This window comes from Dendrobates tinctorius, unplaced genomic scaffold, assembly GCF_039654945.1.
Source record: "Dendrobates tinctorius isolate UK_male_01 unplaced genomic scaffold, ASM3965494v1 ptg000063l, whole genome shotgun sequence".
Classification (NCBI taxonomy): Eukaryota; Metazoa; Chordata; class Amphibia; order Anura; family Dendrobatidae; genus Dendrobates; species Dendrobates tinctorius.
In genome coordinates this window covers 17,812,473-17,829,833 of record NW_027361731.1, presented here as the reverse complement: position 1 = coordinate 17,829,833, position 17,361 = coordinate 17,812,473, and the positions used below count along the sequence as shown (strand labels likewise).

General features: G+C 44.2%; 2 protein-coding genes across 2 annotated transcripts in view; both read right to left on the bottom strand.

Annotated features, from left to right (window-relative positions):
- Positions 1-17,361, bottom strand: part of LOC141093967 (uncharacterized) — a 744,741-nt gene that overhangs the window by 595,971 nt on the left and 131,409 nt on the right. The gene's annotated exons all lie outside the window — the stretch shown is intronic.
- On the bottom strand, positions 4,994-7,881 carry LOC141093941 (uncharacterized; the record flags this gene model as incomplete). The annotated part of the gene is made up of 1 exon (XM_073579621.1): positions 4,994-7,881. A coding segment is annotated over one exon (1,122 nt), but the record flags the coding sequence as incomplete, so codon positions are not given.

The window sequence follows — 17,361 nt, the reverse complement described above, 5'->3', positions numbered from 1 at the left end:
CTTTGGCACTTCATCCTCCGCCTGACTCCCTGGAGGATGCCATGGTCCAAGCGGTTCGCATGGATCGCAGGCTGCGGGCTAGAGGCATTATGCAACGGGAAACGCCCTTATTCTTCAGTGGAGATGAGACCCAGACTCTTTCTATGGCTATGGAGGTGAGCGCTGTCACCTGTGAGGGAAAGGAAAGAAGACGCCGCCGGGAAAAGCAGTTGTGCTTCTATTGTGGGAAATCTGGACATTGGAAGGACTGCCCCTCCTGTCCGTCATCCTCCAAGATGGCGGGAAACGACTAGGTCTGGGTAGTAATCGAGGAGGCTACCCAGACCTTCAGGTACAATTTTCCTCGTGCAAAAATGTTGCTGCAGGTGGAACTGGAACTTGGTTATGGTCCTGTTCAGACTACTGCTTTTATTGACTGCGGTTCGGCTGTGAACCTGATTGATACTAAGGATATGACTCTTTATAAGATAGGGACAGTCAGGCTTCACGATCCTGTTAAACTTGTGGCAATTGACTCATCTCCTCTTACCCAAGACGGTATCTGTTGCAGGTCTGAACTTTTTTCTCTAAAAGTGGGTTCCACTCATGTGGAGAAACTAAGTTGTCTGATGGTAGATAACTTGCCTGCAGGACTGGTACTGGGGATGCCTTGGCTTCAACGCCATAATCCTACCATTGATTGGGTTACAGGGGAAATCACTCAATGGGGATGCAATAGTAAATGTGGTAACCGGGGACATCTTGTTAACGCTGTTAAATCTGTGTCTGTGTCGTGTTTCGATCTGGAAGGTATTCCGGAGTACCTGAAAGATTTCGAAGACGTTTTTTCCAAAAGTGAGGCTGAGGCGCTGCCACCACATAGACCCTATGATTGTGCCATTGATTTAGTACCCGGAGCCAAGTTACCTAAGGCTCGATTGTTCAATTTGTCTGGGCCTGAGCGCCAAGCCATGAAGGAGTACATAGCTGACAGTCTCCGCAAAGGGCATATTAGGCCTTCTGTGTCACCTGTGGCAGCAGGGTTCTTCTTTGTGAAGAAAAAAGATGGTGGTTTGCGGCCGTGCCTCGACTTTCGGGAACTGAACAAGATAACGGGTTAGGAACTCTTACCCGCTTCCCCTCATCCCAGACTTATGTAACCAGTTAGCTGGGGCCCAATGGTTATCCAAGTTAGATCTGCGGGGGGGCCTACAATCTGATAAGGGTTCGGGAAGGGGACGAGTGGAAAATGGCATTCCTCACATCAGAAGGAGTCTTTGAGAACCTTGTAATGCCATTTGGGTTAACTAATGCACCCGCTATTTTCCAAAATTTCATCAATGTTGTGTTTTCTGATCTGATAGGCCGTTTTGTTATTATTTATTTGGATGATATTTTGGTGTATTCCCCGGACAGTCAATCTCACTTGCAACATCTAAAGACTGTTCTCCAGAGACTCAGGGAGAACCAATTGTTCGCCAAATTGGAAAAATGTTCGTTTTTTGTACAGGAGCTGTCTTTTTTGGGGTTGATTGTGTCCTGTGAGGGGTTTCGTATGGATCCTAAGAAGGTGCTGGCGATCGCTGACTGGATTCAGCCTCGAGATCTCAAGGGGCTCCAGCGCTTCTTAGGATTTGCGAACTATTACCGGAGATTCATTAAAGGTTTCTCACAAGTGGTTAAACCACTCACGGATCTTACCCAGAAGGGAGCTGATGTAAAAAATTGGTCTGTACTCGCTAAGGAATCCTTCTCAGCAATTAAGAAATGTTTTATGTCTGCCCCGGTGTTGGTGCAACCTGACCCGTCCAAACCATTCATTGTGGAGGTGGATGCTTCTGAAGTGGGGGTGGGGGCTGTGCTGTCCCAGGGTCCGGCCACCCTTACCAATCTCAAACCCTGTGCCTTCTTCTCCAAGAAGTTCTCTTCAGCTGAGAAAAACTATGATGTAGGCAATAGAGAACTTCTTGCGGTCAAGCTGGCATTTGAGGAATAGAGGCACTTTTTGGAAGGGGCGGCTCACCCTATCATGGTTGTCACGGATCACAAAAATTTGGCATACCTTGAATCTGCTAAGAGGCTTACTCCTAGACAGGCCCGTTGGTCACTTTTTTTTTCACGATTTCAGTTCTCACTTTTCGACCGGGGTCCAAAAATGTTAAAGCGGATGCCCTGTCCAGAAGTTTTGATCCAGTGTCTCCCCCTGAGCCGCCGTCCTCCATTCTTCCCCCAGGGGTGGTAGTGGCGGGGGTCTCAACTGAGTTGGAACAAGAAATCCTAAGGGCTCAGGCCCTAGCTCCGGCAACCAGGCCAAGCAATAATCTGTTTGTTCCAGATTCATTGCGGGCTATACTTCTGCAGGAGTTTCATGATTCTAGGCTGAGTGCTCATCCAGGTATCACGGCCACTAGAGAGGCAGTAGCCAGGGGGTTTTGGTGGCCTTCATTAAGGTCCGATGTCAAGGAATTTGTTTCTGCTTGTGGCATGTGTGCCCGTTCCAAAAGCTCGCATAACCGACCGGCTGGGGAACTCATACCTTTACCGGTTCCTGATAGGCCATGGACTCATCTTTCCATGGATTTTATTACCGGCCTTCCACCTTCCAGGGGCAATACCGTGATCTGGGTGGTGGTGGATAGGTTTTCTAAACAGGCCCATTTCATTCCCTTGGCAGCATTACCTTCAGCAGAAACATTGTCAAGGTTGTTTGTGCAGCATGTGGTCCGATTGCATGGGGTACCCCTGAATGTGGTGTCTGACAGAGGTGTGCAGTTTGTGGCCAAATTTTGGAGGGCGTTCTGTATGAAATTGGGCATCTCACTCTCCTTCTCGTCGGCATATCACCCGGAGAGCAATGGTCAGACGGAACGCACCAATCAATCCCTGGAACAAATTCTCAGGTGTCTGACCTCCTCCAGACAGGAGGATTGGTGTGATGCGTTACCGTTGGCTGAATTCGCTTTTAACAACCGGGTGAGTCAGTCCACCAACATGTCCCCATTCCTGATTAACTATGGCTTTAATCCGCATTTTGGGGAGTTTTCTCGGGTGGATTCCGGTTGTCCAGGAGCAGAGGGGTCCGTTCAACGGTTAAAAAACCTCTGGGCTGAAGTCCGGCGTAATATCTCTCGGGCCCAGGGGAGATACAAATATTTTGCGGACAAAAAGAGAGCCTCGGGAGACATGTTTCAGGTGGGAGAGAAGGTTTGGCTCTCCACGCGTAACATCAACCTAAAGGTACCATCAGTTAAGTTGGGACCAAAGTTCATTGGTCTGTACGAGATTATGGAGATAGTCAACCCTGTGGCATATAGGTTGCGTCTCCCCGCCTCCTTAAAAATATCTAATGTGTTCCATAAGTCTCTGTTGAAACCAGCAGGATCTGTCAAAGAGAACTCTGAGACTGTTGTTCCTCCAGTGCTGGTGGAGGGTCAATTGGAGTATGAGGTCGGACATATTGTGGACTCTCGGCGGGTGCGCCGCTCTTTGCAGTACCTGGTCCATTGGAAGGGATATGGACCAGAAGAGCGCTCATGGGTCCCTGCTCGTTCGGTACATGCAGATCGCCTGGTTCAGGCGTTCCATGCCAAGTACCCGGGGAAGCCTGGGGGTCCAGAGGCCCCCCGTTGAGAGGGGGGTACTGTCATGATCCCAGTGCAGGTTTTTGAGCTGCACACCGGGGGTTAATGTCTGGAGCTCTGTGCAGGTTTTGACCTGCACACTTGGGGTTAATGATTGTGGCCTCTTTCTGGTTCTGGGAGAGCTTCATAAACCTCTGGGAAGCTTCAATCCCTGCCAGTTATACTTTTGCCTTTGGCCTAGTGTGCTGACCCCCGTGTGCCTGTTTGTTGCTATAGCTTGTTTATATGGTTCTGACCCGGCTGTGTTTCCCGTTGTGAGTTTGCCTGTTGTTTTTGTACTGCGTTATTATTTGTGTATGACTCATTGCCTGTGACCTGACTACTCTCTGCTCGCCCCTCTTGTACCTTGCAGCTATCTGTGTATGACTCATTGCCTGTGACCTGACTACTCTCTGCTCGCCCCTCTGGTACCTTGCAGCTATCTCTGTGTGTGACTCATTAGCTACGTCCTGACTATTCTCCCTGTCTATGCCCCTTGGTAACTTTGTCTCGCAGTTAATTGTCTTGCAGCTCCTAGCTCTGTGGAGTTTAGGCCACGCCTCTAGCAGTCACGTGCTTCAGGTCCTGCGGCTCTGAAGTACGCATCTATTCGGTTGCTGCCCGCTCCACAGGTAGCTTTGAGCACGCTTTCGCTTTACTCAGAGCACGTGCACTGGCTCAGTGAGCAAGTTCAGTGCGGTGTCTCTGACATTATGGACCTGAGTGAGGACTTGCTTTTTTTGTGGATTGATTTGAAGGTTTTCTAGGGAACATTTTCCAGAACATTTGGGATCACATTTATCCAGTGCTCTGCACTGAGCACTTACACTTTACATCTGAAACTCTTAGTGACAGGATTGAGATGAAACCTCCAAGTTATTCACTATAATGCAGCAGCAGAGTTACTCTGGACTCCGTTTGTAGATGTCCTTCTTTTCAGAGGTGCACAAAACTGTGGTTGACTGCGCTTTTATGTACGTCTCAAAAGAAGGATACTGCCCCATCATAGGAAGCCACACCGCATCCACAGTGACTCCATCTGCCTCATTATAAGGAATCATCCAACAAAATTTCCATCTGAATCACGTATTTCAGAGATTTACAAGTAAACCCCGGTGTAAGTGCTCAGCATAGAGCGCAGAATAAATATGAGTCAGCATTACTGCGATCTTTGGGAGGCAGAAAGAACAAATCAACAGCAGGTGAAGAATTGTTTTTTTTTAATGCTGTTCATCATGTGGTATAAGTGATTAGGTGACTTTTTTCTTTGGGTAAGTGCGAGTACGGCGATACCAGATGTGGAGACACAGGGGTCAGCGGGTGATCTAGTCAGCTAGCAGAAACTGCCCGCTCTCCTTTGACCATGGGCATAATACTATTCAGACAACACAGGGTGAAGATAAAATAATGTGGCAATATTTTATTGAACCACAAAACAGGCAAATAACATAGAACAGACCCAGCAAAACACCCAAGATGATGTAACATTAGAGTTTCACACTTCCACTGACTCACCAGGATAAGAGCAGCTGTGACTTCAGAGCTTCTAGGGCTGCCTACCACACCTGTGTAACGCAAAGGAGGAGGTAGCAACAAGCCTAGGAAGCTGACCGTCCATTGAGGCACGAGCCCAGGTGACCAGAGGGTCACATCCTCGCTTCTCCGAACATCTCCATGGAGCCAGGTGATCGGTAGCTGCCAAATCTGGCTTTTCCAAACGTATCCATGGGGTTCTGGTAACGGGTGGGTCCAAATCCTGACTACCCAAAAATATCTATTGTACAGTGATGATCAATGGAGCAGATCTTTATTCTTTCAGCTGGGGCCATGGTCTCCTAAGCTTGCATCTTGTAAAATGTCAAATGTTTCCCTCATGATGGAGCCATGATCTGGCAGCTATCCTGAGTGTTCCTGGAGAGAACGCTTTTTAATGCAAAAACTGCATCTCCATATTTTGAGAGCTATAATTTTTCCATAGTTTTGCTGACAGAGTCATAAGAGGGCTTGTTTTTTGCAGGACAAGTTGATGTTTACTTTTGTGATCGCTTTATATTCCGATGTTTGGGAGGCAGAATGAACAAAAAAAAAAGGAATGCATATATTTTTGTTTTTTTTATGCTGTTCCACATGTAGTAAAATTGATAAGGCAGTTTTATTCTTCGGGTCAGTACGATTACAGCGATACCTCATTTATATTCTTTTATGCTTTAGTGCTTTTACACAAAAACTATTTTATTCTAAAAAAGAATCGCTTTATCATCATGAGAGCTATAACTTTTTTATTTTTCTCCTGACGGACTCCGTATGGCGGCTTGTTTTTTGCAAGACAAGAATATGTTTTCAGCTGTACAATTTTTATGTAGATTGCTTTTTTTTCACTTATTTTTCCACTTTTTGTTCAGCAATAAGATGAAAAAGCATAGTTTTTTGCCTTGATTTTTTTTTCATTTGTTTTTACGGTGTTCACTGAAGCGGACAGTGTGACGGTTTTAAAGGTCAGGTGTTTCCAGAAGGGGCGATACTAAATGTGTGTCCTTTTTATTTTAATTTAAACTAAAATGTATTTATTGGATTAATAATTTCTTTTTTTTGTGATAAAAAAATATTTTTACTCTTTGTCATTGTCCCCAGTTGAGACATCAACTGTATAATGACAGATCGCTGGTCTAGGTGATCACAGTTCCCTATCTATATGGTGATATGCGGTAACACAGCTCCTGCGGCGCCTTATATATACGGCGCAAGTCGGGAATGGGTTAAACAATGCGGTCTATGAATGGACCATGAGCCAAGTTGCACACTTTCAAATACTTGTCTCTTCCTACACAGACAATAGGAGATATTTATTCTAGTACAGACCATTTGCTATCCCCCCTCTAAGTTGAGAATCCAGGAGCTAAGGTGCCAGGATTGACACCTACCTCCAGCAAAAGCCCCTTTGTGCTTACTATACTGGTATATCCAGTTTCATTCCTTTTGCCAACTAAATGTAACTACTGTCTTATTGATTTACCTTATAATTTCCTTCACACTCTACATGAGATTTTAGATGGTGAAGATGATATGATTCCCAGGAATAATATTTCCCACATTCTGAACATAAAAAATGGTTTCTACCCTGTATGAGTTCTCTGATGTGCAACAAGTTTTGGCTATTTGGCTATGGCTTCTCTCCTGTGTGACTTCTTTGATGTTTAAGAAAATTTGATTTCTGGTTAAAACATTTCCCACATTCTGGACATGAATATGGCTTCTCCCCTGTGTGAATTATTTGATGTTTAAGAAGATCTGATCTCTGGAAAAAACGTTTCCCACATTCTGGACATGGATATGGCGTTTCCCCGGTGTGAATTCGATGATGAATAAGGAAATGTGATTTCTGGTTGAAACATTTCCCACACTCTGAACATGAATAAGGCTTCTCTCCTGTGTGGATTCTTTGATGTTTAACAAGATCTGATGTCTGGCTAAAACCTTTCCCACATTCTGAACATGAAAAAGGCTTCTCACCTGTGTGAATTCTGTAATGTCTAAGCAATTTTGACTTCTCGTTAAAACCTTTCCCACATTCTGAACATGAAAAACGCTTCTCCCCTGTGTGACTTCTGTAATGTCTAAGCAATTTTGACTTCTCGTTAAAACATTTCCCACATTCTAAACATGATAATGGCTTTTCTCCTGTGTGAGTTCTCTGATGTGTGACAAGACATGATTTCTTTGTAAAACATTTCCCACATTCTGGACATGAATATGGCTTCTCCCCTGTGTGACTTCTGTAATGTCTAAGCAATATTGATTTCTCGTTAAAACGTTTCCCACATTCTAAACATGATAATGGCTTTTCTCCTGTGTGAGTTCTCTGATGTTTGACAAGACATGATTTCTCTGTAAAACATTTCCCACATTCAGGACATGAATATGGTTTCTCTCCTGTGTGAATTCTCTGATGATTGAGAAGACTTGATTTACGAATATAACATTTCCCACATTCTGGACATGGATATGGCTTCTCTCCTGTGTGACTTCGCTGATGCGTAAGAAAATTTGCTTTCTGGTTGAAACATTTCCCACATTCTGAACATGAAAATGGCTTCTCTCCTGTGTGAATGCTCTCATGTCTAAGCAATAGAGATTTATGTTTAAAATATTTCCCACATTCTGAACAGGAAAATGCTTTCTTTGTGGGAATTATTTGATGTTCAACATCACTTTTGCAGCTTTCATTTTGCTTAACAGTCTGTGATGAATCCAAATAGGTGACTGATTGAAAAGGCTCCGATGATTAATTTTTGCTCTGAAGGGCTGGAGGTATAGCTGGAATAACGGCATGCTTTTCATAGGTATCTGGTTTGACACCACAGTCATCTGCCAAGAACAAAACTGATTTTATTATTTTTCAATATCAATGCCTTATATTTTATATAATTTCTATACACATAATTCTATACAACTCAAAGTAAAATGAAACTATGACGTCAGACAGTGGTGAGCCACCTGTTCACAAATCCCATGGTGCTGAACCTCTAAAGTACAATCGACAAACATAATACACAAAAGTTTGAAGCAATAAAGGGAGGATTAAAAATAAGCTTTATTACATTACAATCTATAGCAACAGATAAAAATATACACCATAAAAACATGTGAGATTCTTAAAGGAGTATTCCCATCTCTGGTCAACCATCCCAATATGTAGTATGTGTAATAATAATATTAGGAAATATGTAGTATAGTTCTTCTGACTCGCTGTGTTGCTCACCCCATGTGCAGAGCATTGCACAAGCTTAGGTATCCATGGTTACTACCACTGATATAGTGACTGTTAGTTGCTAGTGGTTATAACCATGGATACCTAAGCTACTGCAATGCCCTGGACATGGGGTAAGCGACAGAGAATCAGGAAACTATACCACATTTCAAATTTGAGGTATTTGCTGTTATTACACCAACTATATTTTGGGACAGGATCTTGGAAATGAGAGCACCCCCTAAAGGCCTCCTTTACATGCCAGTGTGTCCAGTACGTGTGGTGACAGTTTTCTTACGTACCAGAGACACTTAAACACTTAGACCCATAAAGGTGAATGGATCTGCGCATACGTCAGTGTGTTTCCACGGACTGTGTGTCTTTGGGCAAGCCACACTGACATGACTGTTTGTTAGCAGCAGAACGGGCCACAAAAAGTCTCGCACACGTGCACACTAATGACAAATGGATGACATCCATGTGTCATCAGTGACACGTACCAGCACCTGGGAATCAGCGGTACTGTTCGTGCTGATCCCCAGCTCCAGGTGTTAAAAACAGCTCACATCATTGTACCCTGCTCTGTCTGTGAACAGCCCAAGCAGGGGACAATATTGAGCGTTGTATTCAGCCCCCGCTGTCTACATAATTTTACTCTAAGTATAAAATTTAAAAAAAAAAACACATTATACTCACCTTGACACCTAATCCAGTGAAGCCATTATCCCCTGTAAAGAAACAAAAATAAAAAAACAACAATATCCCTCACTTGTCCAAAAAGAATCCAAAGTGTCCCACGCCGGAATCCATCTGTGCGACATTTGCTTATCAGCATCATCGGTGACCTGAGGCGACCACTCACGTTAAAAAGCTAGGTAGAATGACTCATTGCACCCGGATTTCTCAAGCTGAACTGCAATGATCTCACTGAGGTCATCACAGTTCATAGGCCTACTCTCGCTGCAGGGAGTCATTTTCCTCTGCTCTTCAGCAGGAGTGGTTGCCTCATAACCCTGCATCAAACTCCATCGCACCCAAAAGAACTACAAATATTGGCTGGTGACCTTTATCCAACCCCAATTCCTCAAGATGATTGAACCATCATAGTAAATAAGCCCCTGTACTTTGTGTCACTCCCACCACATTGTAGCTTGTAAGCTCTTATGGGCAGGGTCGTCAATATCTTTGCATTAATTATTGTATTATCGCTAACTTTGTTATGACTGTTGAATTGTATACTGCTGTGGAATATGTTGGCGCTATATAAATAAAGATTATTATTATGAGCAAATGTCACACAGATGGATTACGGCATTGGTAATTCCATTCTTTCAACTAAATCCTTTTTTCCCCACTGTATTTCATGTAAAGCTGGTAGTTCATCTGCCACGTACAGTAGATTCACAGTGTGATGCGACAGAATAGAACAGATAGATATAAAGAGGTCAGTCACACATAATTAGTAGTGTGTACTAACTGCATGGGTTAAATTTTCATAACCAGCAGAGGTAAAGTAGATGGCTGTGGGCTGATGTTTATAGCCTGGGAAAGGGGTAATGCCCATGAAGCCTCCCAGGCTATAAATATCAGCTCTCAGTTGAATACTTAACCTTTACTGGCTATTATAATGGGGACCACCCAAAAATGACGTAGGGTCATCCTGTAATTAATAATCAGCAAAGGCTAGGCAGATAGCTGTGGGCTGATATTATTAGCCTGGGAAGGGGCCATGTCTATTGGCTCCATCCTGGACTAAAAACATCAGCTCTCAGCCACCCTAGAAAATGCTCATCCACAGGATGCGCCAAATCTGGTACTTAATCTGGCTCTTCTCACTTGCCCTGGTGCGGAGGCAAGTGGGTCGATGGTTGTGGGGGTTGATGGCACCTTTGCATTGTCAGGTGACATCAAGCCCAGAGGTTAGTAATGGAGAGATGTCTATAAGTTGTCCCCATTACTAACCCCATAGTCAAATTGTATATAAAAAATGCCTTTGTATTTGTAAAAACAGACCAAGAATTAAGTCCTTTAGTTGAAAGAATGACACAGACTCCTTTAACAAACCAAAATTAAACCATACTCACCTCATTGCCCAGTCCAGTGAAGCCAGTGTCCCCTGTAACAGAATTAAAATAAAACAACCATATTCCTCACCTGTCCACTAAGACAATAATCAATTTATGCCACATGGCATCTTCCTCTGCTACATCCAGACTGCATTGTTGCAGGATGCGACCGTACAGCATGCCATCTAGCAGAGAAACTGAGCTGCATGTGCTTGCTCAGCTCAGTGTCTCACAGTGAACTCCTTTCACTTCACTGACGTCACAGCAAGCGTGAGAAAGTTCTCAGGCTTGTGGTGACATCAGTGAGGTGAAGAGAGTTCACCGAGAAACACTGAGCTGAGCAGGCCCACACAGCTCAGTGTCTCTGCTGGATGGCAGCCTGCCATGTAGATGTAGCACAGCTAAACCCTTCATGGGACAAGTGGATTATTATCTTCTCGGCTGACAGGTGAGGAATATTGTTATTATTTTAATTTTGCTACAGGAGACATTTGTCAGGAACACCGCACTGCACTTGCTCACTGAGCCAGTGCACGTGTCCTGAGTAAGTCAACCTGTGCTCAGAGATACCTGTGGAGCGGGCAGCAGCAGAGAAGATGCGTGCTTCAGACCCACAGGACCTGAAGCATGTGACTGCTGGGGGCGTGGCCTAAACTCCGGAGAGTAAGGAGCTGCAGGAAAACTCCTAGAATGGTAACTACGGAACAAAGTTATTAATAGGCACAGACAGGGAAATAAACCAGATCAGGCTGGGGTCAAAGCACAAGATAGCACGACAATTACCAAAGGGCAAGACAGAACGGATAGTCAAGACGTAGCCAAGAAGTCAGAAACCAGAGAAGCAGATATACAGTACAGACTCAACAGGCAACCTCACAACGGGGGACAGAACCGGATCAGAACCATATAAGCAAGCTATAAGACAACGAACAGGCACACAGGGGTCACAACACTCGGCCAAGGTATAACTGACAGGGATTGGATTATCTCAGGGCAATAAAAAGCTCTGCCTGAACCAAAGAGAGGCCACAATAATTAACCCCTGACGTGCAGGTCAAAACCTGCACTGGGATCATGACAACATTGCCTGCAGCTGTCTGCCAAGCCTTTGCTGGTTTTTAATTATTGGGGGACTTAAAGTCATTTTTGAGGGGACTCACATTTTAATAACCAGGAAAGGACATTAATATCCTGGGAAGTTCCTTGTGTATTTCCCCTTTCCCAGGCTATAAACATGTGCGCCCAGCTGTCCGCTTTCTCTCTGCTGGTTAATTAATTGTCGGTGGTCCCAATCCATTTTTTTCAGAAACTAAATTAGTAAGTAATAAAATACATGTAGAGTAAGCGGCACACACTGTACTAATTCTATATGTAACGGACATCTGTATATCTATCTATTCTATTCTGTTGGGTCACGCTGTGATTTTACTGTATGCGGCAGATGAATTGTCGGCTTTTTCAAAGGACATGGGTGTGTAAAATTCAGACACCACCCGTATGGTCCAAGTGCCGTTTGACTTTTTTCTCGCACCCATTTATTTGCATTGGCGAGTCTCGTCAGAGATACAAGGACAGTTGCAGCATGCTCATAGAATAACACTGATCAGAGTGCGGTCTGATTTTTTATCAGATTGCACTCGTCCATTTTCCTCGCAGATGAGTATGAGCTCTTAATGTGATTTATTATTTTATTCTTAATTTTACTCTATGTAGACAGCGGGCTCTGAATACAACTATCAACATTGTCCCCTGCCCACGCTCATTGCAGGCAGAGCAGAGGATAATGATGTGAGCTGTCTTCAACACCTGGCACTGGGGATCAGCACAAACAGTACTGCTGATTCACAGGCGCCGGTACGTGTGATACTGGTGCGGCACATGGCTGCCACACGTATGAAACACAGACACATCTCTGGGCCAGACAAAATTGTTGGCACTTTGCCAAAATTTGCTTTCGGCCCTGACAGTATCTATAATGTAGTGTTGGATGCATCCTTCTGTCTGAAGCCGGTATAGACTGAGCTTGCACAGTGTGGCCATAGTCAGAAGGACGCATCCAACGTTAATAGAGGTGACAGGGAGGACGACGAGGATGGAGGAGGAGTGGGGCGCTGGAGATTGCTATAGGCTCTGACAAAATACGTGAGGACTTACTGTGAGCTCCGGTGAGACTGGAAGAGGAGTGTTGGGCCGGAGTCAGCCCCTGTACATGGCGCGATCCTCCGGCGCTATTTTATTGAAGACAAATTCACACAGAGTGTCTTAAAAAAATGGCGCTGGATAGCACGGTATAAGCATGTGCTGACTTTGACGCCATTTTATTTAAATATTTAATGCAGACAACGCGTAGCAGGGGAGCGGGGGAAAGTTTTATTGTTTATTGCTTTGTTTGTTAGTTTGTTTTTATAGAACAACAGCGGCACATGCAGGATGGGGGAGCATATAATAGGATGGGGGAGAATATACCAGGCTGGAGGACCATTTTATTTTTCTTTAAATTCTGTGGAAGCATGGTTGAAAAGGAATGTCTGACTTTCATTTGTTAATTTTCATAGATTTTTTAATTATTACTTTTGTCAGATTCAAGTTATTTCCGTCACCATTGTGGGTTTTTCAGTCATTAAACGAGGGGAACCAACAGTTTTGACCACGTGTGTAATTACAGTAGAATCTGTGACTTCTCTGTATTTAGTGATCACTACTCACCTGGGTAGTCATATGTAGGAATCTCCTCTTTACACCGCTCATCACCCCTCACATATGTCTCCGTAGTATTAATATGGGTCAGATCTTCACCCTGAAACAAATATTGTAAAAGTCACAGACAGATGGAGAAGTCCCATCTATGATCAGCTCTAATCCTGCCATCTCCACCGCTCTCATTACACAAGTATAAAACATATAATACTGGTGGATAAAACAAGACTGAGCACAAGACCTTCACAGCCGTCTACACATCATAGGGGAGATCTCCTGACACCTTCTCTCCATCTACCTGATGATCCTGAGGAACATTGGAATCTTCTTGGTTACAGTCCTGTGGAAGAAGAGGATGGGGACATCTCTCTGGTGTTGTCCTCTTACGGGATAGATCTGGAGGAGACACATACAGGGACTGAATTCATTCTTTACATACAGATAATTATAGGCCGGGTGTATTTAGTCCTGTCTATTACCTGGTGATGTGAGGGGCTGGGGAACCTCCATCATGACGTTCTTGTACAGATCTTTGTGTCCTTCTAAATATTCCCACTCCTCCATGGAGAAATAGACGGAGACATCCTGACACCTTATAGGAACCTGACACATACAATGATAACGTCATCCCCCCAATCCCTTCATAGCGTTACTGTGTAATGTCCCAGCAGTGTCACCTCTCCAGTCAGCAGTTCAATCATCTTATAGGCGAGTTCTAGGATCTTCTGGTCATTGATGTCCTCACGTATCAGGGGGTGAGGTGGAGGCCCAGTGATTGGGCTCAGGGGTCTTCCCCATCCCTCAGACACAGGGTCCTGACAGCGCTCACTAGAGGTCTTCTTCACTACTGTGTAATCCTGGTTATGGAGAGACACATTAATAAATCTCACTGCAGACATTTCCAGAGTCCTCACCTCTCCAGTTCTGTCCATCTGTTATTCCCATAGATAAGAATGATGTAATGTGACGTCATCAGAATCTCTCACCTCTCCAGTAAGCCGGAAGAGGATCTCTAGGGTGAGGTGTAATATCCTCTCCATCTTGTCCGTAGCCATTCGTTAAAGTAAATTTTCTAGAAGATAATTATACCGATTGTATCTGCCAGGATCCTAAATGGAAGGAAGATCAGCTGATGAAGATTCATACAAAATACCATGGGAAAACAAGATACAGGAGCAGTGATGCTGGTATAGTGTAAGGACATGTGCACACCGTGTCATGTCAGGTGGACACGTCCTGTAACCAATCCGAAAAAGTGCAAAAGTTGGAACATAATGCACCAAAATGAAAAGCAACACACTGTTCATACTTTCAGTTATTTAACTTCTATTAACCCCTTCAGGTTTCTAAAGCTGCAAAACAGTTACAAGAAGTGACCGGAAGACAGCAGATAAGACGCCAAAAAATGGCGTCTCAGGACTCTGTCCGTTCTGAGGACAAAAGACGGTGCCTATGGTGAGGTCACAGGACTGATTTTGTTAGGAATCCATGAAAAAAAAGAAAAACAATTGTCCAGGAAGGCATCAACGTGCAGTGTACTATACAGGGAGAAGAGATGTGCAAAATTGTTGGAAAATGTTCGCCACTCTCAAATTCGGATTTGTGTTCCCAAGAAAAGTTTGCGCAGATTTCGGTAAATGATCACGTTTCCAATAATGTTTTGTTAGGTGTCACAGGGTTTCCGCAACAGAAAGTAGCTGGAAGACCGCAGCGTCCAATTGCTCCTACTCCTGCGCTGAAAAGCAGTTCTTTTTAATGGTGTTTATTTCTTTTGGCAGAACAGGGGTTAATCGACCATGTTGGAAACTCTGAACGCTCAGCTGTGCTCGCTTAGCCACTATCATCCCCTTTATAATCTGGGTCCTGATTCAAAAACACGTCAGAGCTAACATTTGTTTCATGGCTTAGGAGGCGAGGTGTTCACATGAGGAGTTTTGGAGGAGTTATCTGGGACTGTTGCATGGTTTGTAAGTGTGGTAATTCTCTTCCCTCCTCTACTTGGGCCTCCACTCCCCGATGCATTCATAGTAACATAGTTTTGAAGGCTGAAGGAAGACCTTATGTCCATCTAGTTCAGCCTATTTTTGTGCAGCTGTTCTGCATTGTTGATCCTGGGGAAGGCAAAAAACCCACAGAGTAGAAGCCAATTTTCTCCATAGGGAAAAAAATTCCTTCCCCTAAGCTGGGTCAACCATCTACCTATAATATTATGTTATTCGTAACCTTCTATACTGTTACTCACAAGAAAAGCATCCATTCCTTTCTTTAATTCATTCAGTGAGTTGGCCATCACCACTTCCTCAGGAAGAGAATTCCAGAGCCTCACTGCTCTTACCGTGAAGAACCCTCTTCTATGCTGGTGCAGAAATTGTCTTTCCTCCAAACGAAGAGAATGCCCCCTTGTTCTTGTCACAGTCCTTGGTACAAACAGCTCATTGGAGAGATCTCTGTATTGCCCTCTGATATACTTGTACATATATATTAAGTCTCCCCTAAGTCTTCTCTTTTCTAGAGTAAATAGACCTAATTTTGATAACCTTTCTGGGTATTGTAGTGAACCAACTCCATTTATCATTTTAGTAGCCCGCCTTTGAACCCTTTCCAGCTCAGTAATGTCTTTCTTGAGCACCGGCGTCCAAAATTCCACACAATCCTCCAAGTGTGGTCTGACGAGTGATTTGTACAGAGGGAGAATTATATTTTCTGTTATAGGCGAGTAAATATTTGTATGCATGGTGTTTTCAATTTACCCTTGTTTGTATAGCCTTGTTTGTCGAGTTGTTGTACTGCGGTGCACTGTAGCACCCCTCTTCCCTGGGTGGGGAAGAGAACAGACAGAGTGGTAACTCAGAAGGTAAGGCAAGGGTGGCTGCCCCGGCATCTTCACCTTCAGTATCCAGGGAATAGGGTCAGCTAGGGCACCCCCTACTGTTAGCTCCTTGTCAGGTGACCCGGGACAGCTGAGTTGTGACATTAGGACTTTGGCTAGGTTTGAGGGGGGGGGGGGGAGATCCCATTTGCTAATCTAAATCATTATGGCTACTAGTGTTGTGCAGGCCACAGTCCACATTTCCTACTCAAATTTATTTGGGCTAATGCTGAGTTGCACTCAGGACTCCGGAGGTCACATTTACTAATAAAAGTCATTTGGGATAATACTCTGATGCAGGCACCAGTCCACATTTCAACATATTAATCTTTTGTGCTAATTCTGTGATCTAGCCACACTATATCAGCCAATAAATAATGATTATTAAATTAGTGACAGGTGACTTACAGGTCTGGGCCTAGGGTTGTGAAACAGCCAGTTAAAAGAGGGGGAGGGTACAGCCAACATGAGTGGGAAAAAGTAAGGTTGTGGTGGAAGGGGGAAAAGGCTTGGTGCTCAAGGTTTACTTGGGGTAGGCTGTAATGTTGCTGAAAGCTCTACTGAACAAACATCGTCCTATCCAAAGACAACTGACAACTTGTGTTACTGGACAGAATACTCAACTCTCTTTCTTTTGCAGCCACACAGCGGTATGCCTTGTAGAAACAGCTTGTGCTCCAGTAGATGGCAAGCGTTGCAATAAGTGTCCTCTCCTCCTCTTACTCCACCTTAACATGACACACAGTACAGGGCTCAGAGTTGGCACCAGAATAACCCTAGTTTGTCCCGAAACCTTATCTCTCCAACCGCCCAACCCACCCAGAGTACTAATCGTATAATTGAATGCATGGATGAATGGGGCAGGGTCTGTGGCAGGGCTTGGACCAGCATTTCTAGCCTAAACATTGATCATTAACAGGTGGATGAGTGACAGGTGTAGGCCTGATGCTCTAAGAGCCCTGCCAAATTCAGGCAACAAACATGTGGAAGACCCAACATTTCCAAAAATTAGGGGCAGACACCACTAAAGGGTCAGCAATTTCCCCAGAGTAGAAATTGTTTAATGAGGCTCTGACACTCCTTCCACTACAGGCAAGCCACCAGATGAAGACACAACTTAAGAATCTCCATATTTCCAAAAATTGTTAGCAACAGCAGGCACAGATCCACGACAAAGGTGTCACATGCTACAATAATGCAAAAACAACGCAGCCTACTGAAAACTACACCATTACCCAGTCTGCGATTGGGGTGCAAAAGTCATTGGAGATCCATGACTTGCTCATCTTCATGAAAGGTAGGCCACTCATCCATTAATGAAGACCAAAATGCAAAAGGGTCCAAATTTTCCCTGATGGTATTGATACTGAGCTGAACATACTC